Source organism: Rhipicephalus sanguineus, chromosome 8 (genome assembly GCF_013339695.2).
Source record: "Rhipicephalus sanguineus isolate Rsan-2018 chromosome 8, BIME_Rsan_1.4, whole genome shotgun sequence".
NCBI lineage: Eukaryota > Metazoa > Arthropoda > Arachnida > Ixodida > Ixodidae > Rhipicephalus > Rhipicephalus sanguineus.
The window spans coordinates 37,501,779-37,518,263 of record NC_051183.1 but is presented as its reverse complement, the minus strand read 5'-3'; the positions used below and the strand labels follow the sequence as shown (position 1 = coordinate 37,518,263).

Genomic DNA, 16,485 nt, shown 5'->3' with positions numbered 1-16,485 from the left:
AGAAATTTGTGTAAGTGGCGTGTTTGCCTTTGGAACGAAAAAAAAAAACTGAAAAATATTCTTACACATGGGCGAGTTCGTGAGTCATACCGTGCGTACCGGTGTATAACCCTGCCTTGTCTTCTCCAAGTGCCACGAAAAGCGCGGTACAGACGCCGGAAATGTAGCCTACCCCTGGAAAGTGATATGCAGGAGTTGGTACGCGTTGTCTCTAACAAGACTTCATAGTGATGCTCGTACATCTTCGTGTACGCATGCCACGAGTTTGCTTCCCTTCCCTGCAATAGGGGAACAAACCATGCAAATAGGGGAACGCTTATGTACAAGAGATTATTTTCTATCATCTTTTACCCCCTTACTTTTTCCCCCAGCACAGGGTAACGAGCCGGTCTATGAAGTGGCTAACCTCCCTGTATTTCAGCTTCTTTCTTCCTTCGTTCTTTCCTTATGTAAAAGCTTTGCCATATTCGTGTGGTCTGGGAAATAACATGTTGTTAAGAAAACATAAAACAAAATGCATGTTCACGTGTCGAAAGTTCCACGTTGAGCTTGTTGGTCTACTATATAGTGATATAGCAGGACACAGTAGCACACAAAAAGCACGAAAAACACATACACACACACTTGGCGCTAACTTTCAGCAAGTGAACGACCGAGTGAAGAGTATATGTATGCTGTGAACCCGCAATAAAAGTTCCTGTGGAAATTTAGCGTCAAGAGCGTGTCAGTGTGCCTTGTGTCCCATCATTACTCGTTGTGTTTTATTTTTACTATTGTTGCGAAAAACAGTGAATTTTGCTGAATTACGTAGTCATTGTAATAGCTGGATGCTACCAGTGGATACGAATTGTAAGATATATAGTAGTGCTAATTTGGGAAATCGTTACTCACCGTAGGCTAAGGTGTTAGCCGCATCCGAGTACATATCAAAGCTTTGTAGACAAAAACGAAAATAAAATGTCACTCAGCGCCATTACCCTGCCATTTTCATCAACTGTATCATTTCCATTACAGAATGAACATACCCGCTCATATAATAGACGGCATCCGGATTTCCGTATAGCGCTTTCTTCTGGTTAGCGTACGTCCTCAACTTCGCCAGTGTACGCTGATCGTGAGCGTACTTTGGGTTCGGTGTGTAGACATCTACAAATTCGAGTGTCTGAAAATGAATACAATAAAAACGGACTGAGTACCGAAACCAAACGGGGGCACAGCAGTTTAACGCTACAGTTGCGGAACAATATGGTATCGCACACGACAGCAAGGTGGGTTAGCTGTTTGGGATTCATCCAAAGGTGTGAGAGCATATCAAAGAACACACATGGGCAGAACAAAAACGGCAACAAATCGGCAACTCTCAACTGATCCTTTATTTTAAAAGTGTCATATATATATATATATATATATATATATATATATATATATATATATATATATATATATATATATACACACACACACAGTGAAACCTCACTTGAACTAACTTCAAGGGATCCCAGGAATGATTTCGTTAAAGTGAAAGTTCGCTGAACTGAAATAGCTGTGTTGTAACTTATCAGGAGCTAAACAAAACTTCAGTTGTTAAAATTAAATTTCAACCTTTTTATTTGCAATGCTGCTTATTTGAACGTGAATTTCTACATATTTGGCAAGTTTTGAAAATTGCCGTAATCTTTCGCTGAACTTGTGCACTTGGGACTGCAGTAGTCATGAATTGAGTCACTGTGCCTAAACTCAATTATAAACCTCCGGCACAACAATCTAAAGGGCAGTGAAGGACTTCACTTTTTCCAAGTGCATCAGTGCTTATTTAGCTGAAATTATTGGTGCTTCCTCTACAAGGGTTGCTTCTTCCTCCTCTCCTTCTTCTTGCAGAAGTAGGACGATCGCTGCAATCTCATCTTTAGACAGAGTGACGCATATCTCAACGCGAGAGCCACAGGTGACATAATCCTCAAAAAACGCCAGGCCTGCGCTGAAACCGCAGCACAGTCACAGCGAAAGCTGGAAGAGCGGCGTTTCTAGAGCCCGTTGTAAGCTCTCTTGGGGCTACAATACAAGTACACTAGGAAGGTACCCACTACGCCATAAATCATAATTTTTGTGAAGTTGGGAAGCAACTACTAAGCCATTATTCGTAATTCTGCGGAGAAGCGAGGCACCAGCTACACGTCTGTAAGGCTTTATGTGCACTTTGTTGACGCGACGACTGACGACGATGAAGAATTATGGCTCAGCCCTTTGTAATGGGTTGGAAGCTTTAAACGGCCCACCAGTTATGTAATTTGCCTTGGGTGACGCCCGGTCGCTATTTCCCTCTCCCGTCATGCTGTATAACATACGTTGACGTGGGAGAGAGACGGGGGAGGCGAAGAACTTTACTGAGACCCCGAGGAAATGGATCATGCGCTTATGGGCTTCCTTGGCAACCAATACAAGTGCACTTGCGAGGAACCCACTACGCTATAAATCATTGTAATTTTACTGAGACCCCGAGGAAATGGATCATGCGCTTATGGGCTTCCTTGGCAACCAATACAAGTGCACTTGCGAGGAACCCACTACGCTATAAATCATTGTAATTTTACTGAGACCCCGAGGAAATGGATCATGCGCTTATGGGCTTCCTTGGCAACCAATACAAGTGCACTTGCGAGGAACCCACTACGCTATAAATCATTGTAATTTTTGAGAAGTAGGGCAGCAGGCACTGTGCCATTTTTCGTCATTCGACGCAGAGCCGTGGTACCTGCTAAACGCATGTAAGGCATTATGTGCACTTTGTTGATGCTGTGCCTGATGACGACGAAGAATTATGGCAGAGCTCTTTGTAATGGGTTGGAAGCATTCAACAACCTACTCGTTGCGCAATTCGCATTGTGTGACGCCTGGTTACAGAATTCGCGTTGTGCGACGCTTGGTGCTTATCTTACTCTTCTACCACGCTATATTGCATATGCTAATGTGGTTCCTTTTCGACATGAAGCCTGTATAGGACCTTTTTGCAAAGCAGTTTCAAGCACCGGCATGGCTCAGAGGTTGAATACTGGGCTCCCACGCAGAAAGCCCAGGTTCGAACTTCGTTCCATCCTGGAATTTTTTTCTTATTTCGTTTTTTTGTTATTTCGAGCGATACTGGTTACGGACACCGGCGGCGGCGGACAACTACGGCGCCAAAAAAACGCCAGGCCTGCGCGGAAAGCGCAGCACAGTCACAGCGAAAGCTGGAAGAGCGGCATTTCTAGAGCCCGTTATAAACTATCCTGTGGCTACTAATACAGGTACATTAGCAACGTACCCACTACGCCACAAAGCGTAATTTTTGGGAAGTTGGGAAGCACCCAGCACGACATTATTCGTTGTTCTGCGGAGAAGCGAGGTACCATATGTAAGCGATTATGTGCAGTTTGTTGATGCGGCGGTTGATGATGATGAATAATTATGGTTGCGCCCTTTGTAATGGGTTGGAAGCTTTAAACGACCCACTAATTACATAATGCATATTGTGTGACGCCCGGTCGTTATTTAACTGTCCCACCACGCTTTATAACACACTTTAACCGGAGAAACGTAGAGCGAGAGAGAGAGAGAATTGACTTTATTGAGACCCTGAGGAAATGGATCATGGGAGCCTTATGGGCTTCCTTGGCAACCAACAGAAGTGCACTTGCGAGGAACCCACTACGCTATAAATCATTGTAATTTTTGAGAAGTAGGGCAGTAGGCACTGTGCCATTTTTCGTCATTCTACAGACAGCCGTGGTACCTGCTAAACGCATGTAAGGCATTATGCGCACTTTGTTGATGGTGTGCGTGATGACGATGAAGAATTATGGCAGAGCTCTTTGTAATGGGTTGGAAGCATTCAACAACCTACTCGTTGCGCAATTCGCATTGTGTGACGCCTGGTTACAGAATTCGCGTTGTGCGACGCTTGGTGCTTATTTTACTCTTCTACCACGCTATATTGCATATGCTAATGTGGTTCCTTCCCGACATGAAGCCTGTATAGGACCTTTTTGCAAAACAGTTTCAAGCACCGGCATGGCTCAGAGGTTGAATACTGGGCTCCCACGCAGAGGGCCCAGGTTCGAACCTCGTTCCATCCTGGAATTTTTTTCTTATTTAGTTTTTTTTTCTTATTTCGAGCGATACTGGTTACGGACACCGGCGGCGGCGGCGGCGGCGGCGGACAACTACGGCACCAAAAACGGCCGGTGAAATGATCTCATAACAGCTTTCGCTGTAAAACGGCCGGTGAAATGATCTTATAACAGCTTTCGCTGTAAAAGCAAAACGGTGAGCATTGGATCCAATGGCGCTTGGGGGGAGGGGGGGGGAGTCTTGAAAAAAGATCTTCGTACAACTGAATAGTTGAATTGACATTTGGTGAAGTGGCATCTTGAGTTATATATATATATATATATATACCGAGAGAGGAGACGTGACGGCGGCCGACGTGGCTGTGCCGTTCTCGCTACGGCAGACAATGCAGAAGGCGATGGCCGAAGCGGCGGCTGCAGGCGCCCTGACCACCAGGAGCGTGAGCACGTTCCTTCCTGCTCGCGCCTCGAGCTCTAGGCATGAGCTGCGCGAGAGACGCGGCGCCGTCGTTGGAAAAGTGACGATGATGATGAATGGCGATGATTATGGCGCTACAGATTACTCCCCTCCGCAGAAATTAGCCCGGAATGAAAAACTATGGAGGCGTGTATACAAGAATTTTCATGTCGCGAAACGATAAGGTCCGTGGGCAGCCCAGGTCGTTAACGTGAAGGTAGCCGTCAGAAATCACAAGGTCTCTGGAAGTTGACTCTGGGAGCAGTGCAGCGGGCGAGGGTCGCGTCGAAGGGACGCTGTTGGAAGGAGCGAGCGACAGCGATAACGTGGGAATCGGCAGTGGGCCAAGAAATTCCGCAGTGCAGCTCAACGAATTTGGAACACGCACAAGCTGCTGTGATGCTGGCGGTTCGTGCGTACACTCGGGTAAAGGTGTATTAAAGACAGAGTGGAGCGTAGGTGTAGTACATCTTGACCAGCTGATTTAGACGTTCGTCGGTGCGAACTTCGCCGGGTTGGGCGGGCGACGCAGTTGACGTGGCGACGGTGCCGGTAACGGCGTTGGTGGCGGCACATTACTAGCTGCAGCTGCTGCATTGTCTGCCGTGTAGAGTGCAGACGAGCCGCGAGTCGTGCGCTGCAGATAGACGTGGCGCGACTAGTCTTGGTGTGATGAGCCGTTTTGGAGGGACTGGAAGACGTTGCTGCTCTAGTCGCAGAATTACGTTGTTTAGTAGGTGCAGGAGAGCGCGTGTGCGGGGCGGCAGGTGGGTTTCTGCCTGCGTGGCCGGTAGGGCATACGCGGTCTGCTGCTCTACGTGTGACGGGCCAGGCGGGTGGTCCTCGGGATTTTCTGTCATCGTCGCAGCGTCACGCACGTTCGGCCATAGCTGGGCATGGGCTTGAACGTCTGCTGCGGGAGACTTTGAGAACGATGTTGGTTGGTGCTTGCACGATGCGGACAGTGTCGAGGTCGATGAAAAGACGGTTTCATTAGACATCATCGCTGGCGATGCCTCCGCAATTGGGGGTCGTATAGCGGGCGTGACGATGTCCCTTTCCATGGCAGACTCCAGGGCGCGCAGCGAGGTAGCCGTCGTGGAGCCTGACGTTTCAGAAGTGTCGTGGGCCGCGGAGGTCGGAGAAGACGCGCCTGAAGGACCATGGGCCGAGGCTGTCGAAAAAACGGACCTCTCAGTGGACTGGCCGATGGTAGCAGGAACTTCCTGTACCACGTCGGGCGGGTGCTCGGGCGCGGGAATCAATGCGCTGGTGGCCGGACGTGAGGTCGGAGGAGTCGTAGCCGGGGAAGTCAAGTCTTGCTCAAGGGAAGGCTGCGGGCCGGTTGGTAGCGCTCGCTGCGACGAAGGGGAAGCCTGGAACTCGCGGCTCCACCGAAGTGGGCGGTACGTGTGGCTGTAGCAGGCGAGCTCAGCAGCGCAGAAATCACCGTATGGCTCCGGGCTGGATTTCGATGCAGCAGCAAGATGGCGTAGCTCTATCGGCAGCGCGTTGAGCAAGATGGCGTGCATCAGCGGCTGTGACGCCATTCAGTGCGAGAGTGGCATCGAGGTGCAGGAACCATGCTCGGGAGTAGGCCGGGTTGAAAGGCTTCACTGGTGGGCAGAGTGACGGAAGCATTGCAGCGGCGACGGGCGCTCGGCGAAGGGCGTGCTCTTCGGGTCACCAAATGTACAGAGAGAGGAGATGTGACGGCGGCCGACGTTGCTGTGCCGTTCTCGCTACTTTATTTAGAAGGCGACGGCCGAAGCGGCAGCGGCGGCTGCAGGCGTCCTGACCACCAGGAGCGTGAGCACGTTCCTTCCTGCTCGCGCCTCGAGCTCTAGGCATGAGCTGCGCGAGAAACGCGGCGCGGTGGTTGGAAAAATGACGATGATGAGGAATGGCGATGGTTATGGCGCTATATATATATATATATATATATATATATATATATATATATATATATATATATATATATATATATATATATATATATATATATATATATATATATATATATATATATATATGGTTACGCTTGAAGGAGACCATCAAGGCTGAAAGGGGCCGTTTATTATGTCATGAGGGTGCGCTGAGGAGCGGCCGATTATTAGCGATTTTCACCTCGTCTTCTTCTCCCTTTCTAACCCGGAGCGGCAAGCACAAGCACGTTCACTGTGGTCTTCGTTGTCCTCGTCCATATGCGCAAAAATAAAAAAAAAAAATATATATATATATATATATATATATATATATATATATATATATAGAGAGAGAGAGAGAGAGAGAGAGAGAAATAGAGAGAGAGAGAGAGAATTTCTGAAAAACCATGATATGCGCAGTAGAAGGAGGTACATCTGAGGCTCCTTTACACAAATATGGCTGGCTCTCCCATAGCCAAGAGGAGATGTAAGCATGAAATGTCCGCCGGCAAAGCAGATTGGTCTGATATGATACTAGCCACAATCTTGTGCATGTTCGCCCGTGCACACCCCACCAAACTACACCACACTGTATACCGTGCACTCGTCCATATAGACGCCATTGTTTGCTGTCCCTGTGTGAGCAAAATCTTCAGCTTTGCCTAGCGTATGGGGGCCGATTCGGCCACGACGCGATAGCAAGCTGGTTCGCGGCACACACGGTGGCGCCATCTCGCGACGCGAAACCCGTTATGTGCCCACCGCTGGCGTTCAAAAGAGCCCACGTATGGTGCTCTATCTACCTTTGGAACAGGGGCGTAGCCAGAATTTTTTTCCGGGGGGGGGGGGGGGGGAGGGGGGGTACAGCCATACTTTATGTATGTTCGTGCGTGCGTTTGCATGTGCGCGTTTATATATACGCAAGCAAAACTGAAACATTTCGGCGGGGGTTCGAACCTCCCCAACCCCCCCCCCCCCCCCCCCCCTGGCTACGCCCCTGCTTTGGAACGTCGCTGTTGTAACAGGTAAATTAGGATTCAACGTAGAAGTTACAGCTTCAGTAGTCGTGTGAACAAGCACTACTAAGAACTCTGAAGCAATATATTTTGTAATTTGTTTAGAGCGTTGCCAGGGTATGTAATGCGGTCCTGTATTAAGGGGTGACTGCCAAAGACTGCTCTTTTTGAAACTTTAAAGCGGATTGCCCAGATGTCTCATCCGAGTGCCCGGATGACGGCGCTGGCATTTGGCTTAAGGTCGCTTGAAGGCCATCAACAACGGGAGCTGAAGGTGCTAAAAGCATTTCATGCTTAAAACCTCACATGGTCCCTTACCCTTACGCTTTTGCCTAAGACAGCTCGAAGACGAATGGCATGCCCTTTTTCTTCTCTGATAGATTAACTTTGTCGCCCCACCCACCCACCCTCCTCATACTTCCTACACATCACGTGCTCTTGCATTGCCTCCGGGATCAGGCCATCTTTCACCAAGAGACAATGTAATGCGATGACATCACCATGGGGCTTGTTATGTTACGTCATAGTAACACCATGATGACGTCGCACATTTTGGCGATCTATGACTGTCATCTAGGTCATCTAGGTGTAGAAGTACTTGAGGATCTTACCTGACTCCTTTCAGCGCCGACAAGGAGCAACACAATTGTCGGTGCGCTTGTTGCAGCAAATCGCAGGTTTGCCTGACAAGAAACGATTGGGAGCATTATGGCGTTGGCACAGAACACGCGCATGCAGAAGTAGGGGAGCGTTTACATCTGCAGATAAAGGAAGCAAGTGGGCCTCCGTACGTGTGTATGCGCGCATATAAAGTGACGTCAGACGACAGCGTCACTTTGCGTAAAGTTATTGCATTAAGGTATCAGTGTAAAGCGACACTTTCAATGTACATCTACATTAGTCCGCTTGGCAAATGAAATCATTCAGTTTAATTATGTCACTTATTATTTAGTGTCGCAACCTCTACAGTTGGAAATCTCGACTCTTAGCGCTATATGCCGGCTAAGTGGAGGTGCAGGGCAGTCGGTTTGCTCCATAGGGAACTTCACTATTGTCATTTATAACCTAAGAATAAATACAAGCTCCACTCGCAAATCCCCTGTCAATCACCTACGTAAGAATCATGCAAACTTCGCTTTCGAGCCATGCGCATTTTTCTGTGCTAATGTAAATTCCATGACATATCGAAAGCTATAGGTTTGTCGATCCTGCCTAACATATGGCCTTTGGCTATGCTGTATGCCAGAATCTGTGATGACATTTACCGGGACGCTCAAGTGTTGGATTTAAAACCAGCGATTTAAAACTCGCGCGAAATGTGGTCACCGAGCAAAAATAGTTAATTTCACAATACGGAAGCAGATTCGGCCTTGACGCACATATTTATAAAGGCATTTCAAACTCAGTACCGATGTGTTTTGAAAGTTGGTGCAAGTTCATTGCTTATTAACAGCCTGTAGTCCTACCCCAAACACAAGGAACCCCATGGTACTCAAACGAAGCGCGATATTTACTTGCGTTTTATAAAGTCTATAATACTTGAAAGACGCTTTTCATAAAACCCTGAATTGCAGTAGCACTCAGAATTAAGGCGGCTCGGTCGCCTGACGCCTTTGTATGGAAACAGTTTTCCTTAAATGTTCGCGTCGTCAGCATTCGTAAATGAAAATAAGGCAGTTTCAAAAACCTTAATACACTGTTGTCTCGACATCATTCCTAAACTCAGCGTTGTGTAGGTTAAACATGAAAAAAAATTGAGCGCCCGTAAATGGGATCACAATCGTAGTCACTTTCCATCTCCACAAGTACAAATCTGCATAAATAAAAATGACAAAGTTTAGGTGCTGAGTTTCAATATGTCGGTTTTTGTAACACTTAAAGGGACACTAAGAACAAAACGATTTTTCTCATATTAGTAAAGTACGATTTCACGATACCAAAACAGCACACTTGCTGCTAGAAGACGCTTAGTAAGCGAGAAAACGCACAAAAACAAAACGTGGGTGGCGACGCCACCTTGAAATTTCCGCACCATTCTCCGTGACGTTACATGTTTTGACGGCGCCTACTAGGGACTACGCAATTCCTAATCTGTAAAAATTGTCCTCTGATGGGGCCATAGATTTAATATGCCAAGTTTGGGGTAATTTTGTTGAGCCGATGGCGCCAAAGTACGATAACTACACTTTGAAATCCCTGAGTCAAGCGGGGCGCTTTCGGCGCAAAATTTAAAAACAAAACTTTGAACTTGATTTTATCCTCTATTAATAAACCTATGATGGCGAAATTAATGACGCTATAGTTCTCAGAGCACAATTTATTGATGTAAACCGGTTCATTGTTTCTCTTTAGTGTCCCTTTAAAAATGCTCAGAGAATCCGCCGTATTAGCTTAGTTGCTCTAAGGTCTAACAGTGCTAAGCTCGAGCGCGCAGGTTCTATTCCTAGCCACAGCGACCACATTTCGATGAATACAAAATGCAAAAAGTATCTTGTATTATCATTTAGGTGGGGTTTACGGAACCACAGGTGGGCGGTATTAAATCGGCGTCCTCCAGTACAGCGTGCTTCATAATCATGTCGGTCCTCGTTCTGTCAAAGAAAAGCCTGGAATTTATTCTTCTTTCCTGAAACTCGTACCTTTTCAGAAAATAATATAATCGCTGCTATAGTTTTGAATATACAAATAGCGTGGAATGTTTGCCGCTTAATAAAAAAAAATCTTGACGCTTGAGCTTCGCCTTCAAGTAGAACGCGATAGCGTAATCGGGCCCCGTATGCATCGCCTTCTCAATTGCTAGAATGGCTTCCGTTCTCGGTGGATGCCTCAACCGTACCACAAGGAAACGAACGCCTGCGCGCGTAGTGTTGGCCGTTTCAAACTATCCTATAATGCTCTACTGCAAGTACAGTGGCCAAGTGCCCACTACGCCATAATTCTTCCTTTTGCGAATGAGCGAAGGGCCCACTAAGCGTCCGTAAGGCAACACGCGAAGCTACGCGGCTTCTCACTTTGTTGATGCTATTGCTGATGATGATGACTGAATATGTCTGAGCGCTTTGTAATGGATGGGCTTTTAAAACACCCACTCTTTGCGCACGTCACATGTTTTGACGCATGGCGTGATTCTACGCTGCTGCCACGCAATATTACACGCGTTAAGGAGGCTCCTCTAACTACGTGACGTTCATATAGTGTTTTTTTTTTTTCGATGTAATTTCAAGCAATTGCTCGGTTCTGTGGTAGAACGCCTGCTCACCACGCAGAAGGCCTGAGTTCGATTCTCACACGAACCGATATTTTTTTAATATTTAATTTATTTGCATCTTTCTCGTTTTTCCGCTCACGGACGACGCTGATTTTTCGCTCACTACCAATGACGCCGACTCCGACGCCGACACCGGAATTTCTGTGAAACGAGCTCTTTAACGCTTACGCGTTAAAAAAATGCTGTTTATAATGATAACACTGCAGTTGCCATGCTTGCCATGCAACAATCCTAGTTCAGTGTCGAAGTTAAAGAAAAGTTGTATCCAACTGCGACCAACATATCAGCTTGCTACCGAGGCCTCATGCATATTCACAATGCAATCAAAACGGTGCGCTTGCCTCCCCCGTCCATTGTTGTGACTCATGTTGTGGGGCAATGGGATGTCAGACCCCTTTAATAGCCCTAATTACCGGTTGAATTTATTCCAGGCATTTAGTATTTCGTTAGCATAAACACCGCGAAAGCAAACATGAAATTTATACCGCAACAGTGATGTATTTTGTGCGCCTCCTTCAATACACAGTTACTTTCACATGAAAACTCCTCCCCCCTGGAAAATGGAAAAGCTGCGCCCCTGATTGTCGGAGCAGTTGATGAAGTACCGATGATAAAGATAAATATACTTACACTGTTGAACATGACGCACAAGTACCCAAGGAAAGCGTCATTTGAGGCAAAGCTCTTGTGGTGATGCTGGTCCGAAACGACGAATATTTCAACGTACACGGTGCCTGGTGGAACTGGCGGTGGCACCGGCCACAAAACTTGACGCTCACTAATATTTGGTTTCTTCTCTGCAATGCGAAGTTCTTCGTATAGTTACCGAAGGGGCATACAGTAACCATGGTTCTCGCAGGGATGGTAATTGTCTCATGCTGTAAATTACTATAAGCATATAATTCTTTCTCCCGATAGTCCAGTTAGGGTCAGGGGCATTGCGACCCAGTAAAGTGGGTAGATTGAAAAAGGAATGTATTAGCGCTGAAGCAGTCCGGCCGGTGCATTTGTGAATCCAATCTCAGTACGGTGACGCCGGCGTCCCCTCTGAGACGAGGAAGGGACAACTTGTCACCTAACCTGCTTGACCTGTGAAGAAGAAGATGCGCCTCCGTCCAGCAGCATCGCCAACGCTCGGCTCGCTCGGCTTTCTCTCCACTCTCCACCAAATGTGAAGAGGTTTATTGGTTGTTTAAGGAATTAATGGTTGTCAGCGGTAAGACAGCGAGAAGAACCGTCCAGAGGCACAGCAGCGATCCAAAACACGAGCCGAGCGAGCCGAGCGTTGGCGATGCTGTTGGATGGAAGCGCATCTCCTTCTTTACAGACCTAATTAGATTTTATTAAGTCTCTCGCAAAACTATGCGCCCCCCTATGGATGGATGAATAAACTTTATTTTGGTCCCTCGGACTGCACCTTTATTTACACTATGTTGTTACATTTTTCTCCCACAGAAGCTCCAATAAATCGATATCTATAGCCTTGCGCCTGAAGATATTCCATTTTATAGTGGTTCGCGATTTCTGTTTATATACCCTGGTATAATAGCTAGTGCTGTTGGTAATCTAACCATGTAAAAGGGACGCAATGTCTGCCCCATACTTTCACTCAGTTGGACTTGTCGCGTTATTGTTTAAAGAGAAGTCTTATAGCCACACAAGTTTCGGACGGTAATGGCGGCTGAAATGTAATGTTTCCTTCCCTTCATTACTACCGGAAAGCCAGGGACCAAAGGCAGGCCATTGTGAGAAGCATGTCATGATTTCATTTTCATTTTTTCATCCATTCGGAAGCACGCTGCAATTCGGAGACTCGAAGGCAACTCAAACAGTGTGGTCCCTAGCACACTTATCTTTGATAATGGAGAATATACTAACCCTTCACCGATAAACAAATTTAACGATAACTTTTTGCGTGCTGGTATTGTCAATAAGACTCGCACGGAGCACTTCTACAAAGAATCTATGTGGATATGTATCATCTGGAAGTACCAGCTCTATGTTTCTTTCTCCGTACACTGAAGTTCAAGTCATTAATTTAATCAAGTCTCTGAAAACAGACAGCGTAGCCGGATTTCATGAAATCAGAGCGACACCGATCATTTATGCTGCTGATATATTACGTGCCCCGCTTTGTCACATACGCAATAGCGCTCTGGTTACCGAGATTGTTCCTGGTAATATGAAATTAGGCATAGCAGTAGTTCTGTATAATGGTGGATCCTTCAATGACCTAAGTAATTACAAGCCAATATCTGTGCTACCTTTTTTTTCAGAAGTATTAAAAATAATTTCAAAGTTCAGGTTAACCAAATTTCTGGATCTAAAGTAGGCATTTATCGACCATCAGTACGGTTTTCGCAATGATAAGTCAACAGAAGAGGCACTATACTGAGCGTTAAAGAAGAAATACTTGGTAATTTCGAAAGTAAGTTGTATATATTGTGACAGAACAGCGTAGAAAACGGGGCGAAAAACACGCAGGACACAGCGCTGCGTCCTGTGTGTTCTTCGTCCCGTTGTCGGCGCTGTTGTGCACAATGTTCTGAACCAACTAGGCCAGCTAAGAACGCTTGTAAATTATATACTGTCGGAGGTTTTCTTGACTTCAAAAAAGCTTGCGATTCTATAAAGCATCGCATTTTGTTGCAAAAGCTTCCTTTACATGAAATTAGAGGTGTTACCTTTGATCTTAGTTATTTTTCGGATAAATTTCAATTCGTAAGCTATAACAGTGTCGCTCAGAGTTGAAGGAAAGTGCGGTGTACCCCAGGGGTCCATTTTGGGTCCCCTATTTTTTATCATGTATATTAACGATATTGCAGATATACCGCTTACACCTAAAATGGTCCTCTACGCCGGCGATACCAGTTTGTTTTTCTCTGGTCGTAATTTAGCTGTCTTGGAAACAGCGGCAAATGATTGGTTACACGAGCTGCTAATTTGGTTATCTCTCAACCAACTTCAGTTAAATGTTTCTGCAACTGTTTCTAAAAATAAATAGATTGTTTTTAAACCGAGTAACAAACTTGATGCGACTGATATTTCTTTTTGTTTTGATGCTTGTGCAATTGAACGAGTATCTGTATTCAAATTTCTTGGAGTATTGTTCGAAGAACGTTTGAACTGGACTCATCACGTAAACAAATTACATAATAGCATTTCCAGGTCTAATCGAATATTTTCTAAAATCCGGCATCTGCTTCCGACTTGGTTAAAACGTCAGCGATATTATTCACTAATACATTCTCAACTATGCTACTACTTATTAATCTGGGGCACTACAAGCAAAACTAACCTATGTAGGCTGACAGTCCTTCAAAAACAAGCTATCCGACACATAGAAAACTTTGGATGGCTTGATCACGCAGCAGAGTTATTCTAAAAAAATGAGATATTAAATGTTGATCAGCTATACAACCTCAAACTAGCTACATACGTACACAGCGAAACGCGGAAAAATAAATATATATTTTTACACACATACTTAACTAACCACAAGCAATATCGTAAGATATAGCCACTTTGAAGTTCCACAGTATAGAACCAAATACAGTAACTCAAGTACCTGATACCCACTTTTCTAAATCAACATCCGCAATTTCTAATTAATGTGAATGAGCCCATATCAACGTCTCTTTCTAAACGTGTTGTTAAATCATATTTGTTGTCCTGTGTACCTGCATAGTATAAGATAGAATAAGGAAGACCTCAAACACCATGTTTTTGTGTGTGTGTCATCAACCATTGCTGATGGTGCTATGCCAAATCTTTTTTTTTTCGTTTAGTGCTTCCGCTTTTTACTGTGTAATTTCTTAATGATATTCACAACCCTGTTGAACGGTGCCTTGGTGGCAGTGCTGGGCAGTATCGAAGATACATGTATCTTAGATACTATCTTAGATACTCTATGAATATCTTGTATCTGTATCGCGATACTTCTCGAAAGATGAGTATCTGTATCTGTATTTTCGATACATTCGATAATGTATCGTGTATCTTAAGATACAAGATACTTCTATCGCCACACAACCGTGCGAAACAATAATCGCTGGCCAAGCTCCGCTTGTCAAGCTGGTACTGGTGCCACTAAGCCATCTGAACAAGTCTAAGGGCAGTGGCGTTATTTTATTTTTCCGCCAGAGTCATTCAGTGAGGGTAGAAAATGAGGAAGACAAGCACGCGGACGTCTACGCCCAGCCCACGTACCTTTTGTTTTGTCGATTTCTTTTCTTTTTAGTTGCGCCAGTGCCGCGACACTTGCTCTTAGCCACTGTCCTGCGCCGCGTACTCCACTGCGTGCAGCGTCTATCGCGCAAATTCTGATGTTGCTACAGTGTCGTTATTGAAGATGCTCTTGCGTCTTGCTCCGTAACGAAATGTGATACGTGCAAGAATGGGGTCGCTTTGTGTCTCGTAGATTTTACATATCAGCGATTTGAAGGATCTCGTGGATGTAAAGATTGACTTACATGCAATGAATTACTTATATGTAAATAAGATATGCAAACAACTATAGCACCACTAGTACTGATGCTAGATCTAATAGATCAAGCGTTTACCCAACAGAAAATATCTTGGCGTACCGTATTTTTCACTTCCTGCTACATTTATTCAAAGAATTTATGAAATCATAACTTGATGGTTAGCACAAGTGCTTTATTGCTGTCATTTTGCATCCAATACATTACCTAGGTCTCTGTACTGTCTTTCTGGTCTGGTAACTGCAGTATGTCTCTTGTGACGCATTCCCAAAATAAGGTCTCTGCTTTATTCTTCTGTCTGCTTTATATTTCTACTACTATTTACCCATTTACACGTTGCCAAGACGATTTTGAAAACAAATATATTATTATGTGGGCGTGCTTTGAGTATACAGTACAAAATATTCTACTTACCGCTTAAGAAAATAGCGAAATTGAGTTTGCATTATAAAAACGGAATAGCCATCTTAAAGATGTTAGGAAGGGGACTCGAGAAACGTTGTTTTACTGAATGCTCCATTTTACTCATGAGCGTCCCAACGAGCCGTTTCAGGCAATTTTCCATAGGCACTGAATTTTCTATTGTCTTAATAGGTAAGTTGACGATACTTCATGCTCATTGCTATTAAGAGCACCGTCTGTATTGCGTTTCTGTACTCATTCAATGTGAATGTTTGATACAGAACCACCTCTCTGTTTTACTTATATTAGTTTTCCTGTTTTAGGCCTTCTTAAATATTTTTCGTATTACTAATCGCCACCTAATGGGATCTATAAACGGCAATAGCGCGAATAACGGCGGTGTCCTCCGACGCTTCGTGCAACTATACAATACGTCTGAGACGTCTCTGTGTTGCACATGTTTTCTCGTTTAAGAAAAATTGCTAAAAGATTACACGTTAGTGAGGATATCAACAAAGAATCCTTTACGCCAGCAGATAAGTAGAATATGAAAGTTCATTACTCTTTTACGTCATATTCGTATACACCAGGGGTCTCAATCTCAGCTTACAGCCAGCGGGCCACAGTCGCCAAATTTAGTTCGAAGCGCCGGGACAGTGAAGATGGTGGGAGATAGTTTGAACAAAATGGCGTTGCCATTTGAAAGGAAGCCTTTCCCATGTCTCATATATAGGTCATTTCTCAAGGGAATTTGGAGTCAGGATTAGAGAAACATCGATACCGATGTGCACAACGAGTGAATTGTGGACGCGGATTCTGAAATACAG

At 45.1% G+C, this 16,485-nt stretch overlaps 1 protein-coding gene across 2 annotated transcripts in view; it reads right to left on the bottom strand.

Moving 5' to 3' along the window:
• Nucleotides 1–16,485, bottom strand: part of LOC119401736 (venom metalloproteinase antarease-like TtrivMP_A) — a 94,368-nt gene that overhangs the window by 21,257 nt on the left and 56,626 nt on the right. For both annotated transcript variants that reach the window (XM_037668679.2, XM_037668678.2), the window contains 5 exons: nucleotides 11,403–11,569; nucleotides 8,116–8,187; nucleotides 1,026–1,162; nucleotides 892–932; nucleotides 66–174 (listed from right to left, as the gene is read on the bottom strand). In XM_037668679.2, the coding sequence (XP_037524607.2) occupies nucleotides 66–174; nucleotides 892–932; nucleotides 1,026–1,162; nucleotides 8,116–8,187; nucleotides 11,403–11,569 (526 nt within the window). The remainder of the gene's footprint in view (nucleotides 1–65; nucleotides 175–891; nucleotides 933–1,025; nucleotides 1,163–8,115; nucleotides 8,188–11,402; nucleotides 11,570–16,485) is intronic.